This window comes from Lynx rufus, unplaced genomic scaffold (genome assembly GCF_022079265.1).
Source record: "Lynx rufus isolate CCGP_SWC_20201006 ecotype Redwood Valley unplaced genomic scaffold, mLynRuf1.p SCAF_1, whole genome shotgun sequence".
Classification (NCBI taxonomy): Eukaryota; Metazoa; Chordata; class Mammalia; order Carnivora; family Felidae; genus Lynx; species Lynx rufus.
The window spans coordinates 1,509,586-1,532,726 of NW_025814823.1; the positions used below are offsets into that span (position 1 = coordinate 1,509,586).

The following is a 23,141-nucleotide window of genomic DNA, read 5'->3' on the forward strand; positions in this document are numbered from 1 at the left end:
ATCCCAGTTGATTCATGTAATAACCTAGGCCTTGGACTTCTAATTACACACACTGGATAAAACATACATTTATCTCTGCTCCCTCCAAAAACCTCAATAAAACCAAACTAAAGGAATCTTTAAAAACTATATGGGGTGCCTGGGTGGCCCAATCAGTTAAGTACTTATCTGACTCTTGTCGGCTCAGGTCATGATCTCAAGGTTTGATGATCATGATCTCAGGTCATGATCTCAAGATGGAGCCCCACATTGGGCTTTGTCCTGACGGTGTGGAGCCTGCTTGGGATTCTGTCTGTCCCTCTCTCTGCCCCTACCCGCTCACTCTTTCAATGTCCCTCTCTCTCAAAATAAATAAACTTTTATATGTATACATATATAGATATATACATATAGATATATAGATATAGACAGATATATAGACATAGATGACAATATAGAAGGTGTAGATACAGACACAGATACACACATAAACACCCACAAAGTCAAAGACATCACGAAGTTACAATGGACAAAAGATCTAATTTTGTGGGACACGGAAAAGAACACAAAAGTGGTATGGTAAATGACTTGATGGGGTAGAGAGAGCTGAGATTTAAGTGTGGGGAAAGGAAAGCCAATGAGAAGCAAGTCTCCCAAGAGACCGGGCAAAGGTCAGAATCTGCAGACACCAGATAGGACAGATGGCTGAGAAAGGAGCAAGAGCCAAAGAGTACTGAAGGTCAGAACAGCCTGGGAGCTAATGAATCTCCTCCCCTCCCCACTCGCAGAACTCACGAGACACGTTAGAGGCAGAGAGAGAGACGCCATGCTGCTGAAAACAGGGAGTTAAGATAAAGCGCAAGAACTTTAGAACCCCCCCCCCCCCCGACACACACACACACATACACACGCACCTCCGGGCACTTTCCTTTGATCAGGAACAACAGTGCCAGATGGAAACTGGCAGATTCTTTTCCGGACAAACTGAAGAGTCCAAGAAAGGAGACGAGCAGACATGGATACTGAGACATGGCACTGCCACTTCCTGTCCTCTACCCAGGCTCTGCCGCCCTGGCACGGAGGTCCACCTTGGACTTCCTGAGTGCCCCAGGGACCATGCTAACTACACGCGGGCAGATCAAGTTGAAGCTCTACAAAATTCTTGTATTAAGTTAACTGCAACATGAAAATGGAGGAACACATGTCCAACAGCACAGCTCATCTTCCGCAGTGGGATACTAGGTGGACCCTAAAAATCATTCCTAATGTTTTTGAAATGGGAAATAAAAGGATAGAATACAAAAACAAAATTTATTGAAGAGTGGCCCCAGACCTTTTCTGCTTGACAGCACAGTGGTTTTTTTTTATTATTATTTTAATGTTTTTATTTATTTTTGAGACAGAGAGAGACAGAGCATGAGCAGGGGAGGGGCAGAGAGAGAGGGAGACACAGAATCTGAAGCAGGCTCCAGGCTCTGAGCTGTCAGCACAGAGCCCGACGTGGGGCTTCAACTCACAAACTGCGAGATCATGACCTGAGCCAAAGTCGGATGCTTAACCGACTGAGCCACCCAGGCGCCCCAACAGCACAGTGTTTGTAAGTCCTGAATACCTTCCACCAAAGACTAGGTCCAATTTGCCGAAGGATCCACCTCTTTGCTACTTTACTCTCTCCCCTGGGTTACCAGCCCAACCCCCTTGCACACCTGAATTTGAAGACCTCTCAGCGAGTATGTAAGTTAAATATACTACAGAAAGAAAGAGAACTCTCCCCATTCACCCTGCAGGACAGCTGGGGCTCTGATTGCCTCCACTGGCCCTGTCACTGCACCCACTTCTCCCCACTCGCCTGGGCACCCTGAAGTTCTCTTCCCTCAGGCTGGTGGTGACATTGGGACTTGGTGGGCGGGGAGATACTCAGGGGAGCAGAGGACCCACTAAGCCTCAAGTAGTGTTGATTTCACCAAAGTTTACACTTTGAGTATCAAGCCTTGGCTCACTTAACACGTGTACTTTGTTTGTCACTGTTGGAAACCTCACAGGCGGACGACCAGACAAGGCAGAATTCATAACATTCTTGAGTCCACCCCCAATACCAAATAAGCCTTCACAGCCCTACTTTCACTGTTAACACGTGCGTGTCCACATGCACAGAAGCGTGCCGGATCAAGGTGTCAGCGTGTGTCCTCAAAATGTTCAACAATACTCACTCTTATTCCTACCATTCAGAGACAGTCGAAATACTCTTATTTCTCCCCAATATTCTGAATGTACAATTAGCATATATACCTTTTACAAATCAGATAAAGCAACACGACTTCTGTTTGGGAAGGGAAATAAATAATTGAAATGAAGCAATCATTTGAACTGTCCGAATGACAGCCAAGTGACAGCATGATCTGTGAACACATAGATAAGTCAAGTTGAATGACCTGGCTGAACCCATAGCCCACTGGTGTGAACTTTTGGCATCAGGACCTCAGATCCCTTCTGAACTTTTCCATGCAGTTCGGTTTAGTCAACCCACTCCCTGTCCCCCACTTCTAGGAGGGTTTCAATTAAACCACCAACGACAGGTTGTTGCTAGGATAGATGTCTCTCCATCTACTTTTTATTAACTGTCCTTCAGTAACATTTTTTAAAAATTCTCCATGAATGTATTTCACATTCCTTTTATATTTATCCCTAGTTTGCTTACATTTTCTGTAGCAAATTTTTTACTGTTTTCAAACTATGTGTTGCCAATGTATAGAAACATAACTGGTTTTTTTTCAGCCTGACATATATTTTCCCCAGCCTTGGAGTTTCACCTACAAAATCTATGTTCAAATCTCACCTGATAATAGAGCATGTGCTATCAGTTCAGCTAGGCCTGCTCAACTTCTCCTGAAATCTCACGGCATGTTAATTATTACTCATACACTGCTGATCCATTTCCCTTGGTGGGAGTGAAAGGATAGTAAATATTTTAGGCTTCGTGGGTCATTTGGTCTCTGTTGCAACTACTCGTTGTAGAGTGAAAACAGACATAGACAATACATAAACAAACGGGCACGCTGTTTCCCAAAAGAAGTTCATTCACGGTATGTTCCCTTAAGACAGCGAAGGGACTGATAGTTTTCCATCACTTCCCACAGAAGCAGAATTCCCCTGTAAAAGCTGTGAAAAGACAAAACCAGAACCCCTCAGAACCTAGAACCAGTAGAGGACCGCAATCTAAGCACAGGGACCTGGCCAAGGTTTGGTATGTTGGTAATCTACCAATCTGCTGTCACAGTCCTGGGAATCAGTAATTCTGGCCACAGTCAGCTCAGCTCGTGCGTGACGCTGCAGTCGTGTGGCAGGTTAGCTAGGGGCTGTTGGTCGAGGATGGCTTCACTCATCCATCTAGGGGTCGGTGCTGGTGTTGGCTAGTGCCGGCTGACAGCTGGGCCACGTGTCTCTAGGGGGCCAGACTGAACTGACCGACAGGATGAAGGATGGCAGGAAGGGTTCCCAGCAGCAAGTGAGGGTAAGTTCTCAATGCACAGGAGCTTTCCAGGCCTCTGCTCGCATGGCATTTGCTCTCTGTCCCACTGGCCAGTGAAAGTCTGTGGCCAAACCCAGAGTCGGGCAGTGGGAGCAGCAAAGTCACAATACAAGGAGGTGTGCAGACAGGGATAGAAGCAGTTCATGGCCATTGTGTGATTACACTCAGCTATTCTAGCCAAAAGGTACACAGGAAAACTAAAAGTTCCTTTCAAACCAGAACAGATCAATCCAGAGGAACCCAGATCAAAACTGAATTCAAGATATTTAAGCAAGTGTAGGGGTCGGGGTAGCAATTTAAACACATCCCCAGGAACCCAGTTATTAGAAATGCCTCAGTTCAGAGACAAGGAGTTCAGTTACTCAGGAGGCAGGAGTACAGGGCAGCTACCTGCTTTCAGGGATCACTTCTGGTAGTTTATTAAATCCTAATCTGTGTAGAAAGCAGATTCATTTTGGGGGGATTTGCATACGAGAATGACCATCTACAGGTAGTAAAGAGACGGCAATCCAGAAATTGTAAAGAGAAGGTTTATCAAAATATGATAGTGATTTCAGATTGGGACTCATGTAAAACAGGGCAGTTTGTCCTCTGCCTCAGAGTGGAGCGGTCCCTGAGATATCAATATGGCTCATGCCAGGCAGCCCTGGTCTGGTGATGGCGAGAATGGCCTGTCACTACGTGGAAATGATGCTGGATCCAATTCCAAAAAGTCATGTCCTGATCTAGGAGTCCATATTATAACTTTTACCTGATTATTGTTTTTCTCTTAAAATACATTCAGTCTCAGATTCTTGAGACCTAACACGTGCCGAACACCAGGCATACAATGGAAACCAAAAACCAAGTGGTAAAGCAGCAGCTAACGAGGTTTTCTGAGGTCAAGCTACCTTTCTATTTTGAGATTTAAATAAGTTTTAAGTTTCTCATTTTACCACTCTTAGAAAACAATTAGTCTTGCGTGACATCTTTTTAATTTTTTTTTAATTCTCCATGATCTCTTGGTATGGCATGAGTCGTGATAATTCCTCTCATCTTCTAATGTTGTAACTTTAAAAAATAAATCAACTGCACCAGTTTAATTTTTACAATTTCAGAATCAAGATGTACAATTTATACTCGTTTAAGATTAGTGTCTAATAAGTCTAACATAGAATTTTCATGCAGAAGTAGTAAGATTTCAACCATGTATTTCCTACTATAAGATGTTTGGAAGGATGGGACTATGGGAAGTGAGGCAAACAGCAAGGGTTGGACAGATGGTAGGGAGAGAGTGTACAAAAGACAAGCCTCTAAGAAGTACTTTCCGAGACTCTAGAAAAGGCTCCCATGACTCACTTAAAACAATTACTGAGCTGGTGCCCGTCTCTGGGGTCAAGAGGTGTGCATGTGGCTTCCTTCTGCGGCCGTCATGGCTAGCAGAGATCACAAACCACTTCAATAATGAAGGCACTGTGAGTATACTGCATACTCTCAGTCCCCATGGAGCTCACAACCTAGTGTGATGAATGAAGAACATAAACCAGTGGCTTAAAAGGGGGCACGGTGGGCACAAACTATTTTGACCCATCAGTCAACTCAACCCAATCAGGAAGATGCATTGTTTATACTTCTTGACGAAAAGGATCAAGTTGGCTCTCCTTACACTTGTGCCTCAGACGTAGTCAGAGACGTTCTAGTCTCGGTTCCTGAATGTACTAGGACCACAGCCAAACACCCAGTGCTGTTGACGTGAGCTAACAGTCTCTGTGTGCGGAGTGATACGGTTCACTTACCGAAAGCAGCAGCAGTAATTCTTTTTTGACTGAGAAAGCACTGAAACTCACAACTCTTCTACTGACCAAGGTATATGCAAAAATAAGGTTTGGACTCAATGCTCTTAACCTGGTCTCTGTGTCCAGGAAAGGAGCATCTGAAAATCTTGCGTAAGTAAGGGAAGCAGCTGGCTTTACTTAGGTGATAAGACCAAAAATGTAGTCTTCCCTCGGAGGGCAACATGACACCATTCAACCTGATTTTCCTGCTACTATTTGCTAGTAATAATTCCAGAAGAAAAAGGTAGTCAGTCACAAGATACCCTGAGATCTCTACTTCCTGCCAAAGAAGTACAACCAGTTCTGCATATTTAAGTGAACTCAGAGTCATGTGTAGATGGGCTACAAAAACAAAGCTACTGCTATTGAGAAAAGGTCCGTGTGTACACTTAAGTTTTAGATATGCAAGAATTCAGATGTGCTTTTCTTTCATAAGGCTGCTAATAGCAATAAATTATTTTGGTTTTTTTGATGCAAAACTCTTACAAACTGGCTTTTAAAAGTTCAATCTAATCAGGCACCAATAATATTAAATAGTAGCCATGTGTATTAGTCTTTTCAAAAAATAAACTATAAAGTAAGCACAGTCTTGTTACACGACTACAACTTCAGGTTGCACGTTCGCGGATATCCCCCAAGAAGGAGAATACCTGCCTGAACGACACCATGTGTGAGACGGTCAAAACCGTGTTCAGTGATGGTCATGTTGGGTGAAGAGGTCACGAATTAGGGCCCTTTCATTTTCCGGAACATTGTATTCGTTTGGAGCCTCTATCTTTGACCTCCCTCATTCTTGGCCTTTTTCCTTTGGTTCCTGTTTTTATCCTGCCCCCTGTGATTATTCCCAAAACTTAGCCCTCCCCCGAGCTTAGCACTCAGCCTATGTAAGTTCACCTACTCTGAGGCCTTTAACTATCACAGTTGTCACGGTTCATTTGAGTCCTGGCATCATTAGATCAATAGGTCGAAACACACTGCGGGACCTCCTGTTCCTAAAACGCAATGCCCACGCAGCTCCGGCTACCGAGTGCTGTGAGCCACCGCTGTCTGCCCGGGGACCACAGGGAGACCCAGACGTCCAGCCCCGTGGGACACAGTGAGGTAAGCTCACTCACTCACTCCGGCTGGAAGCCTCAGATGCCTGTTCAGCGACTCCACTCCCATCACACATCTTTACAACCCTAAGGGTCCTTTCCTCACCATCTGAGCTCCTTCTTCGGTCTTAATTTACGTCTCAGCCACTGCGGGTCTCTTTACCAGCTCCAAGGCACTGGAACCGCCACCAAAGGGAAGAATAAAATCACAAGTGTTTGAAGCCTTGAGAATATGATAACCAAGACCTCCTGAGAGCAAAAGAGCCGTGTCAAGTCCTCCCAGAAGGTGCCAGCTAACGTACCTGATGTTTTCCAAGGCATTTGTTACCTGCTGTTGTTCAATATCATAGAGTTTCACCCTGAAGCCTCCACTGGCAAACAACATAGCCCAGCTTCGCCCGATGAGTCCACTAAAGAGAAAGAAAGAAAGGCTTCCAGTTAACTTAATGGAACAGTTTTTCATTCCCAACCCAGAATGAAATTTTTAAAATTTCACCCTGTTCTAAAATACTTAAGAATAGTTACACATTTTGATAGCTGTATTCATTGAAAACGTTGCATCTCTGCGTAGGAGCCCCTGAATTCTCAACTCCAGTGTCGGCATTAATATTATGCCTGGCGCACTGCCAGATGTCAGGCAGTCACCATTAGTTCACACGCTGAAACGAACATTACAGTAGCGCAGGGCACCTGGGGTGGCTCAGACGGTCAAGCATCCGACCGCGGCTCAGGTCGTGATCTTGCTGTCCATGAGTTCCGGCCTCGCGTCTGGTTCTGTTCTGACAAGCTCGGAGCCCGGAGCCTGCTTCGGATTCTGTCTCCCTCTCTCTCTGCCCTTCCCCTGCTCATGCTCGGTGTCTCTCTCTCTCTCTCTCTCTCTCTCTCTCTCTCTCTCTCACAAAGATAAATAAACATTAAAAAGAAATTACAGTAGTAAAGTGGTAGGGTGTCGTGAGGCAAAAGGCTCCTATGTGAACCCCCATTTGACCACTGTTTTAGGCAAGTCACTTAATGTGAAGAACAGAGATGTTACTTATTTGAGGAAGATGGGGGAAAATACTAACTGCTACCACCACCAGCATTTGAGCATATATTAGGTGCCAGGTGACATCGAAACTGAGGGCTGGCCACTGGGGTTAGCAAGATGAATGGGGGTGGGGACAGTGACAACAGCAGTTCTGACATACTGGTACAGAAGAAAGCCTGCCTGCATTTAAGAGAAATGAGCCTCTAGATCTAACTACCAGTTCTAGAAATGGAGGGACAGGGGAACAAGTACATTAAAGGACGCCACATGGATACATGCAGCAAAATCCAGAATGTAGGAAATTTCACAGGACAAATGACTGTGTTCTTCAACAAGGAAACTGCAAGAAAATAATAAAAAAAAAAAAAAAGAGGGATGGAGAAACCTGTAGATTGACCTATAGGCTATGTCAACTATAAATATAATGTGTGGGCCTTACTTGGACCCTCAAACCAAGTATAAAAAAGTTTTTAGGTAATCAGGTAAATTTTGAATGCTGACTGGATATCTAAAGACATTATGTGATGATAGCAAGGAATTCTGTTAATGTTTTATACATGATGGTGGATCACAGTTCTATATTTCTAAAATACAGTTGATCCTTGGGGGCGCCTGGGTGGCTCAGTCAGTTAAGCATCTGACTCAGGAGTTTGAGCCCCGTGTCGGGCTCTGTGCTGACAGCTCAGAGCCTGGAGCCTGCTTCAGATTCTGTGTCTCCCTCTCTCTCTGTCTGTCCCCTGCTCACGCTCTATCTCTCTCTGTCAAAAATAAACATTAAAAAATAAACATTAAAAAAATAAATAAAATACAGTTGACCCCTGAACAACAAGGGTTTGAACTATGCGTGTCCACTTATATGCAGATTTTTTACAGTACACTACTATAAATATATTTCTCTTCCTTATGATTTTCCTCACATCTCTTCTCTAGCTTACTTTATTGCAAGAACACAGTATTTAATATGTATCACATAAAAATATGTGTTAGTTGACTGTTCATATTATCAATAAGGCTTTTGCTTTGGGGGGAATCAAAGTTATACACGGATTTCCAACTGTGTGGGGAAGTCTGGCACCCTTGGTCCCTGCATTGTTCAAGGGTCAACCGCAGCCCTGATCCTTTAGGTATATACGCTGACATATCCGTAGTGAAAGGACACAATGTCTGGGATTTGTTTCAAATTAATCCACAGAAGGGATATAAATGAAACTAGATTAGCCCTGTGTTAATAATTGTTGAAACTGGGATAGAAGGGGTACACAAGTTTTCACTGTACTATTCTCCCAACTTTAATATGATTTGAAACTTTTCCATAATATAAAGAATATGGATGGGGACAAAGGAATTAGAGACACAATAGACAATTTCACTGAGATTTAAGGGAAAATGTGGCAGTTACTGAAAGGAGAAATGCGGTCAAGTTGGGGATACTATTAGCCTGGAAGAAATACCACGTTTACATGCTTTAGAGTGGGATTTCCCGCACACAACCCAGCACTGCGCTCTGAGGCCACCGTACCGATTGCCACCGCTTCGTCATCCTGACACTTGCTTAATGTTACTCAGGAAAAGGCGGCCCCAGTGATCAAGCAAGTGGAAAAGCCTTGGAACTGGGGGTGTCTGAACAGAGGCAGGTAATCACTTAGCACCAAATATCGGATAGGTAGCTGGACTACGCTCCATTTTTCTTCCAGCCTTGAGATCTTCCAATGCCACTTAGACCATCAAACGCAAGTTGCATCCCGTCCACAAACCGTCCTTACAATTTCTACTCTATACAATTTAAAAACAAATCAACAACACTCTCTGGGTTTCCTCTAAACGAGAAGCTCTTAAAAATGCGGTGCAAATGTCAGCAGCAACGTATTTCCCATTTTAGAGGGTCCCGAAGGGGCGTGTGGACAAAGCAGAGCACGAAGCGGTGGGGGCACTTCTCTGCCAGCACCTGCAGCCTCGCCAGGCGTGCCAAGAACGTACGGCCTGGCTGTTCCTCGCCTGACCATTTCCGGAGTTCCTACGCAGTGAGCCACCACCTCAAGGGGAGGAAAATGCGTCCCTTGAAGACAAACAGCAGGCTTGCTTACCCCTTCCTATAAACAGTGGCTTCCCCAAGCTCCACGTTCCCACACTGGAACACGCTCACTGAACGTGCAGGCACGCACCTGGGATGTGCACATCCACCCCCACGGCAAGGGGACAAACGCGTAAGCAGGAAGCTCATACCGCCTGCCCTGCTATGATTAAGAAAGCCCTCTGTCTCTGACCCGTGAGTCTCGTGTCCTCTGCCAGCGTTCAGAAAAGAGCAACACGCCGAATCACTAGCTTGCAAGTAGGCAGAACATGCAGTGGGACGTGCTGGTCTCAGACGTGGCGTTATTTCACCGCGGCGCCCGCGTGAGCTGCTTTGCGGGAGCGGGGCTAGAAGAACAGTCGCAGCCAAGGATGGGCTCCGAGACGTTATCGTCCCTACTGGGTCTCCCCCCGCTCCCCCTCCTAATTCAGCTCATCTGCAGTTCCGACTCTGAGTCCAGGGAGTGCCCCACACCGCCAGGAAGCCCCCCTTCTGTGGGGCTTGGGCCCAAGCCATGGAAGGGAAGAGCGCGGCTTGCCCCCAATTGACCTGAAAATCCTGTTAATGCCACGGAAGTGCTATCCAGGCTTCAAAGCCCTCGCGCAACGCTCACTTGAGCTGAGCCCTTGATACACACAGAGGGCGACTGAGAGGGGCTCCTGTCTTGTTACAAGGTATATTATGCAAAGGCAGTGGTTGAAAAACGCAGCGGAAACAACTAAAACGACCTCTGCTCAACTTCTGGAAAGGGCGCAGGATTATACAGTAGACTTTACTCCGTATTCTTCTGCAATATTAAAATCTTTTAGAACTAATGTAAAATTTACATATTAGGTATATATAAAGTTTTATTAAGCCCTCAATGCTCTAGACCTGCACTAATACGGTCGACTCTGGCCACATGCTGCTATTTAAATTAACTGAACTTAAATAAATTTTAAAAATCAGGTCACATCTCAAGTATTCAACAGCCACCTGTGACAGGGGCCACCGGCCTGGACAGCAAGAGCGTAAGTGGAACATTTCCCTCTTCGCAGGAAGTTCTAGTAACAGAGCTGTCGCCCTAGACCATCCGCCACAAGCCAGAGTTTGAAGGAGACCCACCGTCCCTGCACAAAGACTTCTCTTCTTCGCAGACACGCTCTCGCTCTCCAGAAAAGACTTCCTTCTCTTCCTTACAGACGTGTTCTCGCTCTCTCGCTCTCTCCAGAGCTGCAAGGCAGGAAGTTAAAAGGCCAAGTAACGTTGGCGCAGATGACCCCACGGGGCCAGCCACTGGCCCTAAACTCCTCGTCCCACCGCCAGTATCACAATGTTTGCGGTGTGTGGTGATTCGCTCAACCAGAGAGGAAGCCCTGCTTGCAGCCTCGGTCTAGAAGGGATGCTCCCGCGGCAGGCTTCACAGCGCGCGTCCACTCGGCGCCCGAATGACTGCTGCACCCGCTGCACGTACGACACGCTTCAGAGAAATGTTTTTCAGACCGAGAGCGCTCTTTCTTTGCCCTGTGCGCTTTGAGAAACTACCACAACCCTCCCGAGCCACTCGCCCGCCTGAAACCTTCGCCCGCCTCTGGCCGGGCTGACGCCCGCGGGGGTGGGAGCTCCACCGGGCCTCCGGGGCCGCGTGGGCCGCAGACCCCTCCCTCGGCTAAGGCCCCCGCGTCCTGCGCCCGCACGCGGGGAATTCGGCCGAGAGGAGAGGGCGCGCGCGGATATGCTTAAAAGCTTCCCAACTCATAATTCCAAATTAGTCCTTCAAAAAAACTACCGCAGGTAGACATTTATTCTGTTACACCCATAGTCTCATCATAATACAGATTTTGTTCCCAATGACCAAGGGATTTGTGTCCCACATTAGGCACCCCAACCCTAAAGAACTACACCAGAGAAACAAGCCCCCCAAAGTGTTTGATCTTGACAATCAAGGGGCTTAATTCCAGGAGAACCATAGGGCTATAGGTAACAAGAAATCCACTCTTGCAATCCCTACCAAAATAACACCAGTAGTCTTCATAGAACTAAACAAACAGTCCTAAAATTTGTATGGAACCAGAAAAGACCCCGAATAGCCAAAGCAATCCTGAAGAAAACCAAAGCTGGACGCATCACAATCCCAGACTTCAAACTGTATTACAAAGCTGTAATCATCAAGACAGTATGGTACTGGCACAAAAACAGACACACAGATCAATGGAACAGAATAGAGACACCAGAAATGGACCCACAAGCATATGGCCAACTAAACTTTGACAAAGCAGGAAAGAATAGTCAATGGAATGAAGACAGTCTCCTCAGCAAATGGTGAAAACTGGACAGCAACATGCAGAAGAATGAACCTGGACCACTTTCTTACACCATACATAAAAATAAACTCAAAATGGATAAAGACCTAAATGTAAGACAGGAAGCCATCAGAATCCTCGAGGAGAAAAGCAGGCAAAAACCTCTTAGACCTTGGCCACAGCAACTTCTTACTTGACACATCTCCAGAGGCAAGGGAAACAAAAGCAAAAATGAACGATTGGGACCTCATCAAGATAAAAAGCTTCTGCACAGTGAAGGAAACAATCAGCAAAACTAAAAGGCAACCGATGGAATGGGAGAAGATATTTGCAAACAACATATCAGATAAAGGGTTAGTATCCAAAATCTATAAAGAACTTATCAAACTTGGGAATGGAAGCTGGTGCAGCCACTCTGGACAACAGTATGGAGGTTCCTTAAATAACTGAAAATAGAACTACCCTATGGCCCAGCAATTGCACTACTAGGCATTTATCCACGGGATACAGGTGTGCTGTTTCGAAGGGACACAGGCACCCCCATGTTTATAGCAGCGCTATCAACAATAGCCAAAGTATGGAAAGAGCCCAAATGTCCATCGATGGATGAATGGATAAAGATGTGAAATCAAAACCACACTGAGATACCACCTCATGCCAGTCAGAGTGGCTAAAATGAACAAATCAGGAGACTACAGATGCTGGCGAGGATGTGGAGAAAACAGGAACCCTCTTGCCCTGTTGGTGGGAATGCGAACTGGTGCAGCCACTCTGGAAAACAGTGTGGAGGGTCCTCAAAAAATTAAAAATAGATCTCCCCTATGACTCAGCAATAGCACTGCTAGGAATTTACCCAAGGGATCCAGGAGCGCTGATGCATAGGGGCACTTGTACCCCAATGTTTATAGCAGCTCTTTCAACAATAGCCAAATTATGGAAAGAGCCTCAATGTCCATCAACTGATGAATGGATAAAGAAATTGTGGTTTATATACACAATGGAGTACTACATGGCAATGAGAAAGAATGAAATATGGCCCTTTGTAGCAACATGGATGGAACTGGAGAGTGTTATGCTAAGTGAAATAAGCCATACAAAGAAAGACAGATACCATATGTTTTCACTCTTATGTGGGTCCTGAGAAACTTAACAGAAGACCATGGAGGAGGGGAAGGAAAAAAAAAAGAGGTTAGAGAGGGAGGGAGCCAAAACATAAGAGACTCTTAAAAACTGAGAACAAACTGAGGGTTGATGGGGGGTGGGAGGGAGGGGAGGGTGGGTGATGGGTATTGAGGAGGGTACCTGCTGGGATGAGCACTGGGTGTTGTATGGAAACCAATTTGACAATAAATTTAATATTAAAAAAAAAAGAAGATGTGGTATATAGACAATGGAGTATTAAAAGAATGAAGCAATCAACATGTTGGAGAAGTGAACACAGTACGCCAAAGATGGCCTATGGGGCAAAAACAGACTCTGGTCTCTAGCTTAGAGACCCCTCCTCCGGGTTCTTCTTCCTTTGTTTGCTGCCTGCGTGAAAACCCCCACAGATATGGAAGCTGACGACTATAGATTACCCTCCCCACTTGCATTTGGTGTTAAATAAAACTCCAATCCACCAAGATCTCTGAGTGACGCTTGGTTTTTCCGCTGGCATTCCAGCCTGGTTCCATAACAAACAGAAAAATCAAAAAGAATGAAATGTTGCCATTTGCAACTATGTGGATGGAACCAAAGAATATTATGCTAAGCGAAATCAGTCAGAGAAAGACAAGTATCATATGACTTCACTCATGTGAGGAATTTAAGCTACAAAACAGATGAACATAAGGGAAGGGAAGCAAAAATAATATAAAAACAGGAAGAGGGACAAAACATAAGAGACTCTTAAATATAGAGAACAAACAGAGGATTGCTGGAGGGCTTGTGGGAGGGGAGATGGGCTAAATGGGTAAGGGACATTAAGGAATTTGCTCCTGAAATCATTGTTGCACTATATGCTAACTAACTTGGATGTAAATTTAAAAAATAAATAAAATTTTTTTTTAAAATCCACTCTTGGAGTGCCTGGGTGGCTCAGTCGGTTAAGCATCTGACTTCGGCTCAGGTCATGATCTCACGGCTTGTGAATTTGAGCCCTGTGTTGGGCTCTGTGCTGACAGCTCAGAGCCTGGAGCCTGCTTCAGATTCTGTGTCTCCTTCTCTCTCTCTGCCCCTACCCCACTTACGCTGTGTCTCTGTCTCTCAAAAATAAACAAACATTAAAACAAATTTTTTTTAAATAATCCACTCTTAAAGGGTCCACAGACCCTGGGGCCTAGCGCAAAAGCAACAATTTGAAAGGCACCTAGCATATGCAAAGGAAACTCACTTGTTAATCTTTTCTTTTTTGAGCTTATTTATTCATTTTGGGAGAGATGGGGAGTGTGAGCAGGGGAGAAGGGCAGAAAGAGAGAGAGAAGAGAGACAGAATACCAAGCAGGCTCCACACTACCAGCACAGAGCCCTAGGCAGGACTCAATCCCATGAACCCCAAGATCATGACCTGAGCCAAAATCAAGAGTTGGACACTCAACCAATTGAGCCCCGAGGTATCCCTCACTTGTTAATCTTAAAGCATCTGAGAAGAGGCAGGAACTTGTTGGGACTCTCTTGGGAGATGGAAGCGCTTGTGGGTGCCATTTTTGTGTTCTCCTTCTGCCTTGTTGGTGCCAGCTTTAGCAAGAACCAGTTTTATACACCCCCCCCCCCAGCCTACTATCTTAGGTGGGAGTGCCCCATCCCCACCTCTACAGAATACTGGCTTGGCCTGCCCTGCCACGGCCAACAGGCACCCACAGCCCACACAGGAGGCCTGCCTGGCTCTGGTGGCCAGAGGGGATTGTGTTTCTGGACCCCACAGGTCCGAAACAATCAGACACTCCCTGGCAGGCCATCAACCCCGGGGCACTGCACAACAGAAGGCAGAAACACACTCCCAGTCTTCATGTGACAAGGCCTGTTTTTGTGTTCTGAAGCTTCAGTCTAAAAGGCAGGCTTTAGGCTTGCCACATAATCAGAGGCCACAGCAGTGCCCCCTGGGAACATGGGCAGGGAGACACCATATTAGTGCTCTACCTTCACCCAGCCACTGTTTGCTGATACTGCCCAGAAAGGAGTTTACACACCTGTCTAAAGCCACGATTTTTGCAACTATTGCCCAGGGGACACCTCCAGATCACCTGGTCTAGAAGTCATCAGGGTTTATAATTATATATATAAGACTATATATTTTTATGCACCTTAGAAGCTGTTGCTTGAGGATCTGGCTTACAATCAGCCTAAAACGAGGCACTGTCGGAGATCCCTCCTTTTGAAACACTGACAGGTCTTGGCATACTCTCAACAACTGCAACCTATGGAGAACAAAGCAGGATGCTTTCACAAAGTTTTGATAAACAACAAGCTAGAGCAAGGCTGAACTATAAGGTTCATCTCCAACACAAGGCCAACTTTTCAAGACTGGGAGAAGTAGCTGTTTCACAGAATACAAAGAAACAAATACACAAAATCAAGCAATATAAGAAGACAGAGAAATACGTTCCAAATGAAAGCATGTGACACCACCTCAGAAAAAGACCTTAATGAAATAAAGATAACTAATCTACCTGATAATGAGTTCAAAGTAGTGGTCATAAAGATGTACACTGAACTCAGGAGAATGGATGAACATAGTGAAAACTTCAACAGAGGCAGAAAACATAAAAAAGTTCCAAAGAGAAGTCACAGAATTGAAGAACATAATAGATAAACTGAAAAATACCCTAGAGGGGTTCAACAGCAGACTAGATGAAGCAGAAGAAATGATCAGCAACCTGGAAGACAAGGCAGTGGAACTCTCCCGTTCAGGGCAACAACAAGAAAAAATTTTAAAAAGCAAAGATAGCTGTTGATCTATGGGACAATATCAAGTGGAATAATATCCACATTATAGCAGTCCCAAAAGGAGAAAAGAGAGATCAATGGGTAGAAAACTTATTTGAAGAAATAATGGCTGAAAACTTCCTAGACTGGGGAAGGAAACAGACAGGCAGCTCCAAGAAGCAAAACATATTCCAAATAACATAAACCCAAAGACAGGGGCACCGAGGGCTCAGTAGGCTCAGGTTACAATCTCACCACTCGTGAGTTCAGAGCCCCACATTGGGCTCTGTGCTGACAGCTCAGAGCTGGAGCCTACTTCAGATTCTGTGCTTCCCTCTCTCTCTGCCCCTCCCCTGGTCACACTCTGTCTCTCTCTCTCTCTCAAAAATAAATAAACATTAAAAAAATTTTATAAAAAAGATGAACCCAAAGACACCACACCAAGATACATTATAATTAAGATGTCAAAAATTAAAGAGACTATTAAAAGCACAAGAAGAAAACAACTTGTTAGATACACAGGAAACCCCATAAGATTATGACCTTATTTTTCAGCAGAACGTTTGCAGGCCAGAAGGGAGTGGCAAGGTATATTCAAAATACTGAAAGGAAAAAAACAAAATTCCAATCAAGAATACTCTACCTGGCAAGGTTATGATTCAGAATTGAAGGAGAGGGGTGCCTGGATGGCTCAGTTGGTCAAGCATCCAACTCTTGATTTCAGCTCAAGTTATGATTTCATAGTTTGTGAGATCAAGCCCTGAGTTGATTCTCTCTCTCCCTCTCTCTCTGCCCCTTCCCCCTCAAATAAACTTGAAAGAAAGAAAGAAAGAAAGAAAGAAAGAAAGAACAGAATTTTCCAGAGAAACAAAAACTAACCAAGTTCATCACCATTAAACCAGCCTTACAAGAAATGTTCAAGGGACTTCTTTAAAGGTGAATAGAAAAGGGTCTAACAAGTAACAAGAAAACATATGAAAGTAAAAATCTCACTGGTAAATGCAAGTATATTGTAAACACAGTAGATTAACTGCTTATAAAACTAATATGAAGAGTAAAACACAAAAGTGGTACAATTAACTTTTAATAATTATTAAGAAATAAAATAAAAAGATGAAAAATATGACATCAAAAACAGAACGTGTGAGGGGGTAAAAACGTACAGTTTTTAGAATGAATTCAAACATAAGACTCTATAAACTTAAAGTATACTGTTATAGAGAGAGTTGTTACATGAACCTCAAAGTAACCACAGGCAAAAATCTACACCAGACACACAAAGACAATGAGAAAGGAATCTAAACAAAACACTAAGGAAAATCACTCAACTACAAGGGAAGAGAGTAAGAGAACAAGAAAAGAACAGAAAGGAAGTACAAAAACAGCCATAAAACTGACAAATGGCCATAAGCTCATACCTATCAATAATTACTTTAAATGTTAATGGACTAAATTCTCCAATCAAAAGAGTGGCTGAACAGATAAAAAATAAGGTCTATATGCTGTCTACAACAGACTCACTTCAGATATGAGGACACACACAGACTGAAAGTGAAGGGATGGAAAAGAAAAGATATTCTATGCAAATGGAAACCAAAGCTGCATAGCTATACTTGTATCAGACAAAAGAGACTTCAAAGTGTACAGGAATAAATTTAACCAAGGGGGTAAAAGACACTTTAAGACATAAAACTTTAACACATTGATGAAAGAAAGGTATAAATGAATGTAAACATATTCCATGCTCATGGGTTGAAAGAATTAACATTGTTGGGGTGCCTGGGTGGCTCAGTCAGTTAAGCGTCTGACTTTGGCTCAGGTCATGATCGCGCGGTTCGTGAGTTCGAGCCCCGCGTCGGGCTCTGTGCTGACAGCCCAGAGCCTGGAGCCTGTTTCAGATTCTGTGTCTCCCTCTCTCTTTCTGACCCTCCCCCATTCATGCTCTGTCTCTCTCTGTCTCAAAAGTAAATAAACGTTAAAAAAAAAAAAAAGAAAGAATTAACATTGTTAAAATATCCATACTGGGGCGCCTGGGCGGCTCAGTAGGTTAAGCATCTGACTTCACTCAGGTCATGATCTCACAGCTTATTGGTTCAAGCCCCACGTCAGGCTCTGTGCTGACAGCTCAGAGCCTAGAGCCTGCTTCAGATTCTGTATGTCCCTCTCTCTCTCTGCCCCTACCCCACTCATGCTCTGTCTCTCTCAAAAATAAACACAAATAAATAAATACATAAATACATAAATTAATAAATAAATGTCCATACTACCCAAATGCAATCCTATCGAAATCCTAATGGCATTTTTCACAGAACTATAACAAATAATTCAAAACAAGCTCAAAGGATCTTGAGAAAGAAAAACAAAGCTGAAGGTATCATGCTCCCTGGTTTCAACCTATACTACAAAAGTATAGTAATTGAAACACTATGGTATTAGTGTAAAAACAGACAAACAGATCAGCAGAACAGAGTCCATAAATAAACCTACACATATCTGGTCAGTTAATTTTGACAAAGGAAACAAGAAAATACAATTGGGAAAGGAGAGCCTCTTCAACAGATAGTACTGGGAAAAATGGACAGTCATGCAAAAGAATGAAAATGGACCACTATCTTATACATGCACAAAAAATATCTCAAAAGTCAAAATGAATTAAAGACTTGAACTTAAGACCTGAAACTATAAAACTCCTAGAAGAAAACATAGGTGGTAAGCTCCCTGACACATGTCTTAGCAATATTTTTTTTTGATCTGGCACCAAAGGCAAGGGAAACAAAAGCAAAAATAAACAAATGGAGGGGCGCCTGCGTGGCTCAGTCAGTTAAGTGTCTGACTTCAGCTCAGGTCATGATCCCACCCTTGGTGAGTTGAGCCCCTTAGGGAGCCCCACACCGAGCTCTGAGTCCGGCTCTGGGCTGACGCCTCGGAGCCTGGAGCCTGCTTCGGATTCTGTGTCTCCCTCTCTCTCTGCCCCTCCCCTGCTCGCACTCTGTCCTGCTCTCTCAAAAATAAACATTAAAAAAAAAAAAAAAAAAAGAAGAGATTGAAAAGAGTAAGTGGGGGGGGGGCTCCTGGGTGGCTCAGTCAGTTAAATGTCTGACTTCAGCTCAGGTAATGATCTCACAGTTCGTGGGTTCGAGCCCCACGTCCAGCTCTGTGCTGACAGCTTAGAGCCTGGAGCCTGTTTCAGATTCTGTGTCTCCCTCTCTCTGCTCCTCCCCTGCTCATGCTCTGTCTCTCTCTCTCCTTCAAAAATAAAAACATTAAAAAAAAATTTTTTAAATAAACAAATAGGACCACATAAAACTAAAAAGCATCTGCATAGCAAAGGAAACCATCAAGAAAATGAAAAGGTGAATGCGAGAAGATCTTTGCAAATGACATATCCAATAAGGGGTTAATATCCAAAACATATAAGGAACTACAACTCAATAACAAAAAACAACCCAGAGGATCTAAATATATTTTTTCCCAAAGAAAACATACAAACGGCCAACAGACATGTGAGAAGAAGTTCAATATCACAATCAGGGAAATGCAAATTAAAACCACAATGAGGTAACACCTCAAACCTGTCAGAATGGCTAAACTCAAAAACTCAGGAAACATCAAGCGTTGGCGAGGGTGTGAAGGGAACCTGTGTGCACTGCTAATGAGACTGTAAACTGGTACAGCCATTATGGAAAACTGTATCAAGACTACTCAAAATATTAAAAATAGAAATACCATACAATCCAGCACTTTCATTTTTGGTTATTTACCAGAGAATACAAAAACACTAATTTGAAAGGATATATGCACCCCTACGTTCATTGAAGCACTACTTACAACAGCCAAGATATGAAAACAACCTAAGTGTTCACCTATGAATGAATAGACATGATGTATAAACACACACACACACACACACACAGACGATGGAATACTACTCAGCTTTAAAAAGGAATATCTTATGGGGTGTTTGGGTGGCTCAGTCAGTTAAGCATCCAACTTTGGCTCAGGTCATGATCTCATGGTTTGTGGGTTTGAGCCCCACATCAGGCTCTGTGCTGACAGCTCAGAGCCTGGAGCCTGCTTCAGATTCTGTGTCTCCCTCTCCCTCTGCCTCTCCCCCGCTCGCACTCTGTCTCCCTCTCAAAAATAAATAAACATTTTTTAAAAAAAGGAATATCTTGTCATTTGTGACAACATGGATGGATCTTGAAGGTATCATAGTAAGTGAAAGAAGTCAGACAAAGACAAATACCGTATGATTGCAGTGTTATGTAGAATCTGAAAAACAAACTAAACTCAACTGATCCAAACTCATAGATACAGAGAACGGACTGGTGGTTACCAGAGGGGAAGGGGTTCCAATGGGAAAAATTGGGGAAGGGGTTCAATTGTATGGTGATGAATGATAACTAGATTCGTGGTGGTGATCACTCTGTAGTGTATACAAATATCAAATTATAATGTTGTACACCTGAATTCCATATAAGGTTATATACCAATTTTACTTCAATTAAAAAAAAAAAAAACAGGAAAAAAAACCAACATCTTAGCATCCTAGCAAGCCCTTCAGGCTTTTTTTCAGTAAAAAAAAAAAAAAAAAATGCAATCTCTGTTATAAAAGCTCAAACATCTGTCTACTAGGACCAGGCATGATGGATATACAGCTGGCGATGATACAATTTCCACCCAAAGGGGAAGCAGATGGGCCCCTGCGCTCAGTCCTAAAGAACTGTGCTCAGTGAAAAGAGGCACAGGAGGCACCAGGGACATGACGATGTTGGCCTTCTCCCCCAGATTGGTTCCTATTTGAACAAGCTCAGGGCCTAACATGTGGGTAAACACAATGCAGTATGTATATGGATACAGAATTCACATTTCAGTTATTTAGAAACACCGTATTACGTAGAGATAAGTTCCTCTGCAGGCTTCTAGGGCTAACATACAAAAGCTGGAGAACACCAGTCAAATGTGCTCAGGACTCCCACTTTTACTCCATTTTTTAAAGCTGCCATTACCATATTTCCCGTCTGTATGTTCCCACAGCCCTAGATAGAAGAGGCTTTTTTTTTTTTTTTTTCCTCTTCTTAATTCTTCAAAAGCACAGTCCTGTTGGGTCAAACCCACCATTCTGAAGGGACCCGCCCCGGATGCTTGCAGGAAAAAGCCGTGAGGACACGTGGCCTTCAGGAAAAAAAAAAAAAAAATGAACGGAAAAGAATTAAATAGGGACTATATTTCTAGCAGCGACTTTCAACGAGTCTGGTACTTACTAGGAAAAGACGGAAAAACAATGGTCCAACATGTCCCTGAAATTGAAATACGGATACTTTTGTCTGTCGAAATCCAAGAATGAAACTCAACCAGGTTTTAGTGAATTCACTTACATTCCCAGCCCCATTTGGTAAATAAATGGATGTTCCTTGGAATCACCCAGGGGGCTGGGAAAGAGAGGAAAAGAGGAGGGGGCGAGGAAGGGGGAGGAAGGGAGAGGAGCGGCGAGGAGGGGAGAGAGGGAGGGAACAGAGAGGAATGAAGGGGAGGGGAGCAGCACTACTCTAGAAGCAGAGATGGGTGTGTTTTGAGGTGCTGATGGTGTAGGGACAGACAGGAGGGGCTTCCTACCCTGTGCTAATTCCTGTGGTCATTAAAGTTTGCCAACTCTATTTAATTCCTTGTCAAACTCCCTCAAGGAAAGCAGAAATAAACGGACTCGCCAATCCCTGCTCCTTCTTGAGAGACTGTGCTCCCTCACCCAAGAACCAGAGCCAGGTCGGAGCACCATCAATTCCAAGCTGCACTTAACATTTATTAGGCGCCAGCAGAACCCCACTCCAAAGCATGCTGTGAGACACAAAACTCTTGCCCTTGACCCTGGACAACTGAAACGCAAAGCAAGCATGGTCACTGTTATCCAGTACAGGGGACACGTCGAAAATATATTTTTATATTCCCTCACGGGGCAGCCACACATTCGCGTGCCTGTAAAGGCCAAAGGCTCAGTGAATTCCACAGCTGTGAGCAAAAGGAAGCTGGCAAAAAGCATCCTGATTCCTTCTTCCAATTGGTTCTAAAGGGAAAAACCCTGACACTGGAATTGTCGCTGAGGGGAGGGTCAGGTATGCCAACACCTCGGCGGCAAAAACAGACACAAAGTCACCCCTAAAAAGGTGCTTCTAGTTATAAACAGTAAGTATTCCCATGCCTACAGATTGCTATGATACCCTATCAAAGCAAAGGTACACATAAATGCTTTTTTTTTTTTTTTTTTAATGAAAATAGCAGGAGTTTTAAAAGAGCGGCTGGGGACACAAACAAAAATTTGCATAGAATTTAGGCTGTTAAACTGACACACCCTAGAAAAGTCTTTGGCCTCCAGGCACTTTCCCCACGAATCAGCAATCAGGAATGAATTGCCCCGTGTATTCGCCAAACACCTGCTGCCGCCCAGAGCCACCCCTGGGGACAAAAACATGCACATTCCTACGCCCTGCAGGCAGCCCTGTCCACAGGTGTGCTAATGGACCTCTTTGCTGGGACAGTCCCTTGTCAGTCACTTAACTGCGACCGGGGCAAACTGCTTAATGTCCATTTTCTCATCCGTAAAATGGGAAGTTAAGAATACAGTCCTGCAGAATCTTTCCCAGACTTCCATTTCGTCCATATCTAACGCCCAGCACGTCTATTTGTATTAGCTGGGAGGCCTGGCATCAACTAATCCCACAAACCGCACTTCCACCGCAGCCTGCGCCGTCAGCTTCCCGAACCTTGCTTGCACATCAGCCCGAAGTGAAACAAAATAGCACTCTACAGGGCGCCTCGACCTGCAAAGCCACGCCGCTACCGGGCGACTCTCCCCGCCCGGCCGCTTGCGTGGAGGGCTGCAAGGACGCACTGAGCCCTCGAGGGCTGGAGGCCGGCGTTCCACCACGCCGCTTCCAGCTCTGGAAGGTGACGGCGACCTGGGCGCCCAAGCCGCGGCGACGACGCGCGGGCCCCATGCTCGGGCGCACCGCGGAGTCCGGGTCTCCCCCAGCGCCGTGGCAAGTGGGCGGCGGGTCGGGGCCGTTTACCTGCCAACGATCACCACCACGCCTGCCGCTGGGGACGCCATGGCCCGACGCCCGGGTGGCCCGGGAGCCGCACCGCAAGTGCGAAGAGCAGTGGGCTACGGGGCTCCCGGACGCCGCGCGCGGCGCCAGATCCCCGCGCCGGGCGGGGCGTGACCCGCGCCCATTGGCTGGGCGCTCGAGTCGGGGGCGGGCGTGCGGGTCCCGATAGGCTGCGGGAGGGCCGGGAGGCGGGCCCGCCGCCTCGGCCCCCATTGGGTGCGCGTGGCAGGCGGAACCTCCACCCGGACACCCAGGCGCCGACCCGGTGCTAAGGGGCGCGGGCGGGGCAGGTCCGCAGGAGGACCGGCCGGAGGGCAACGCCGGAGGGAAAGCGCGAAG

The 23,141-nt window shown here is 45.0% G+C and overlaps 1 protein-coding gene across 3 annotated transcripts in view; it reads right to left on the reverse strand.

Moving 5' to 3' along the window:
* The window catches only part of CRYL1 (crystallin lambda 1), a 130,725-nt gene extending 107,853 nt beyond the window's left edge, over nt 1-22,872 (reverse strand). For 2 of the 3 annotated variants that reach the window (XM_047077490.1, XM_047077499.1), the window contains exons 1-2: nt 22,764-22,872; nt 6,719-6,826 (exon numbers count right to left, since the gene is read on the reverse strand). In XM_047077490.1, coding sequence (XP_046933446.1) covers nt 6,719-6,826; nt 22,764-22,804 — 149 coding nt within the window. In that variant the 5' untranslated portion in view covers nt 22,805-22,872. The remainder of the gene's footprint in view (nt 1-6,718; nt 6,827-22,763) is intronic. The other variant, XM_047077509.1, reaches the window with a different exon arrangement.
* Between the last annotated feature and the right edge of the window lie 269 nt (nt 22,873-23,141).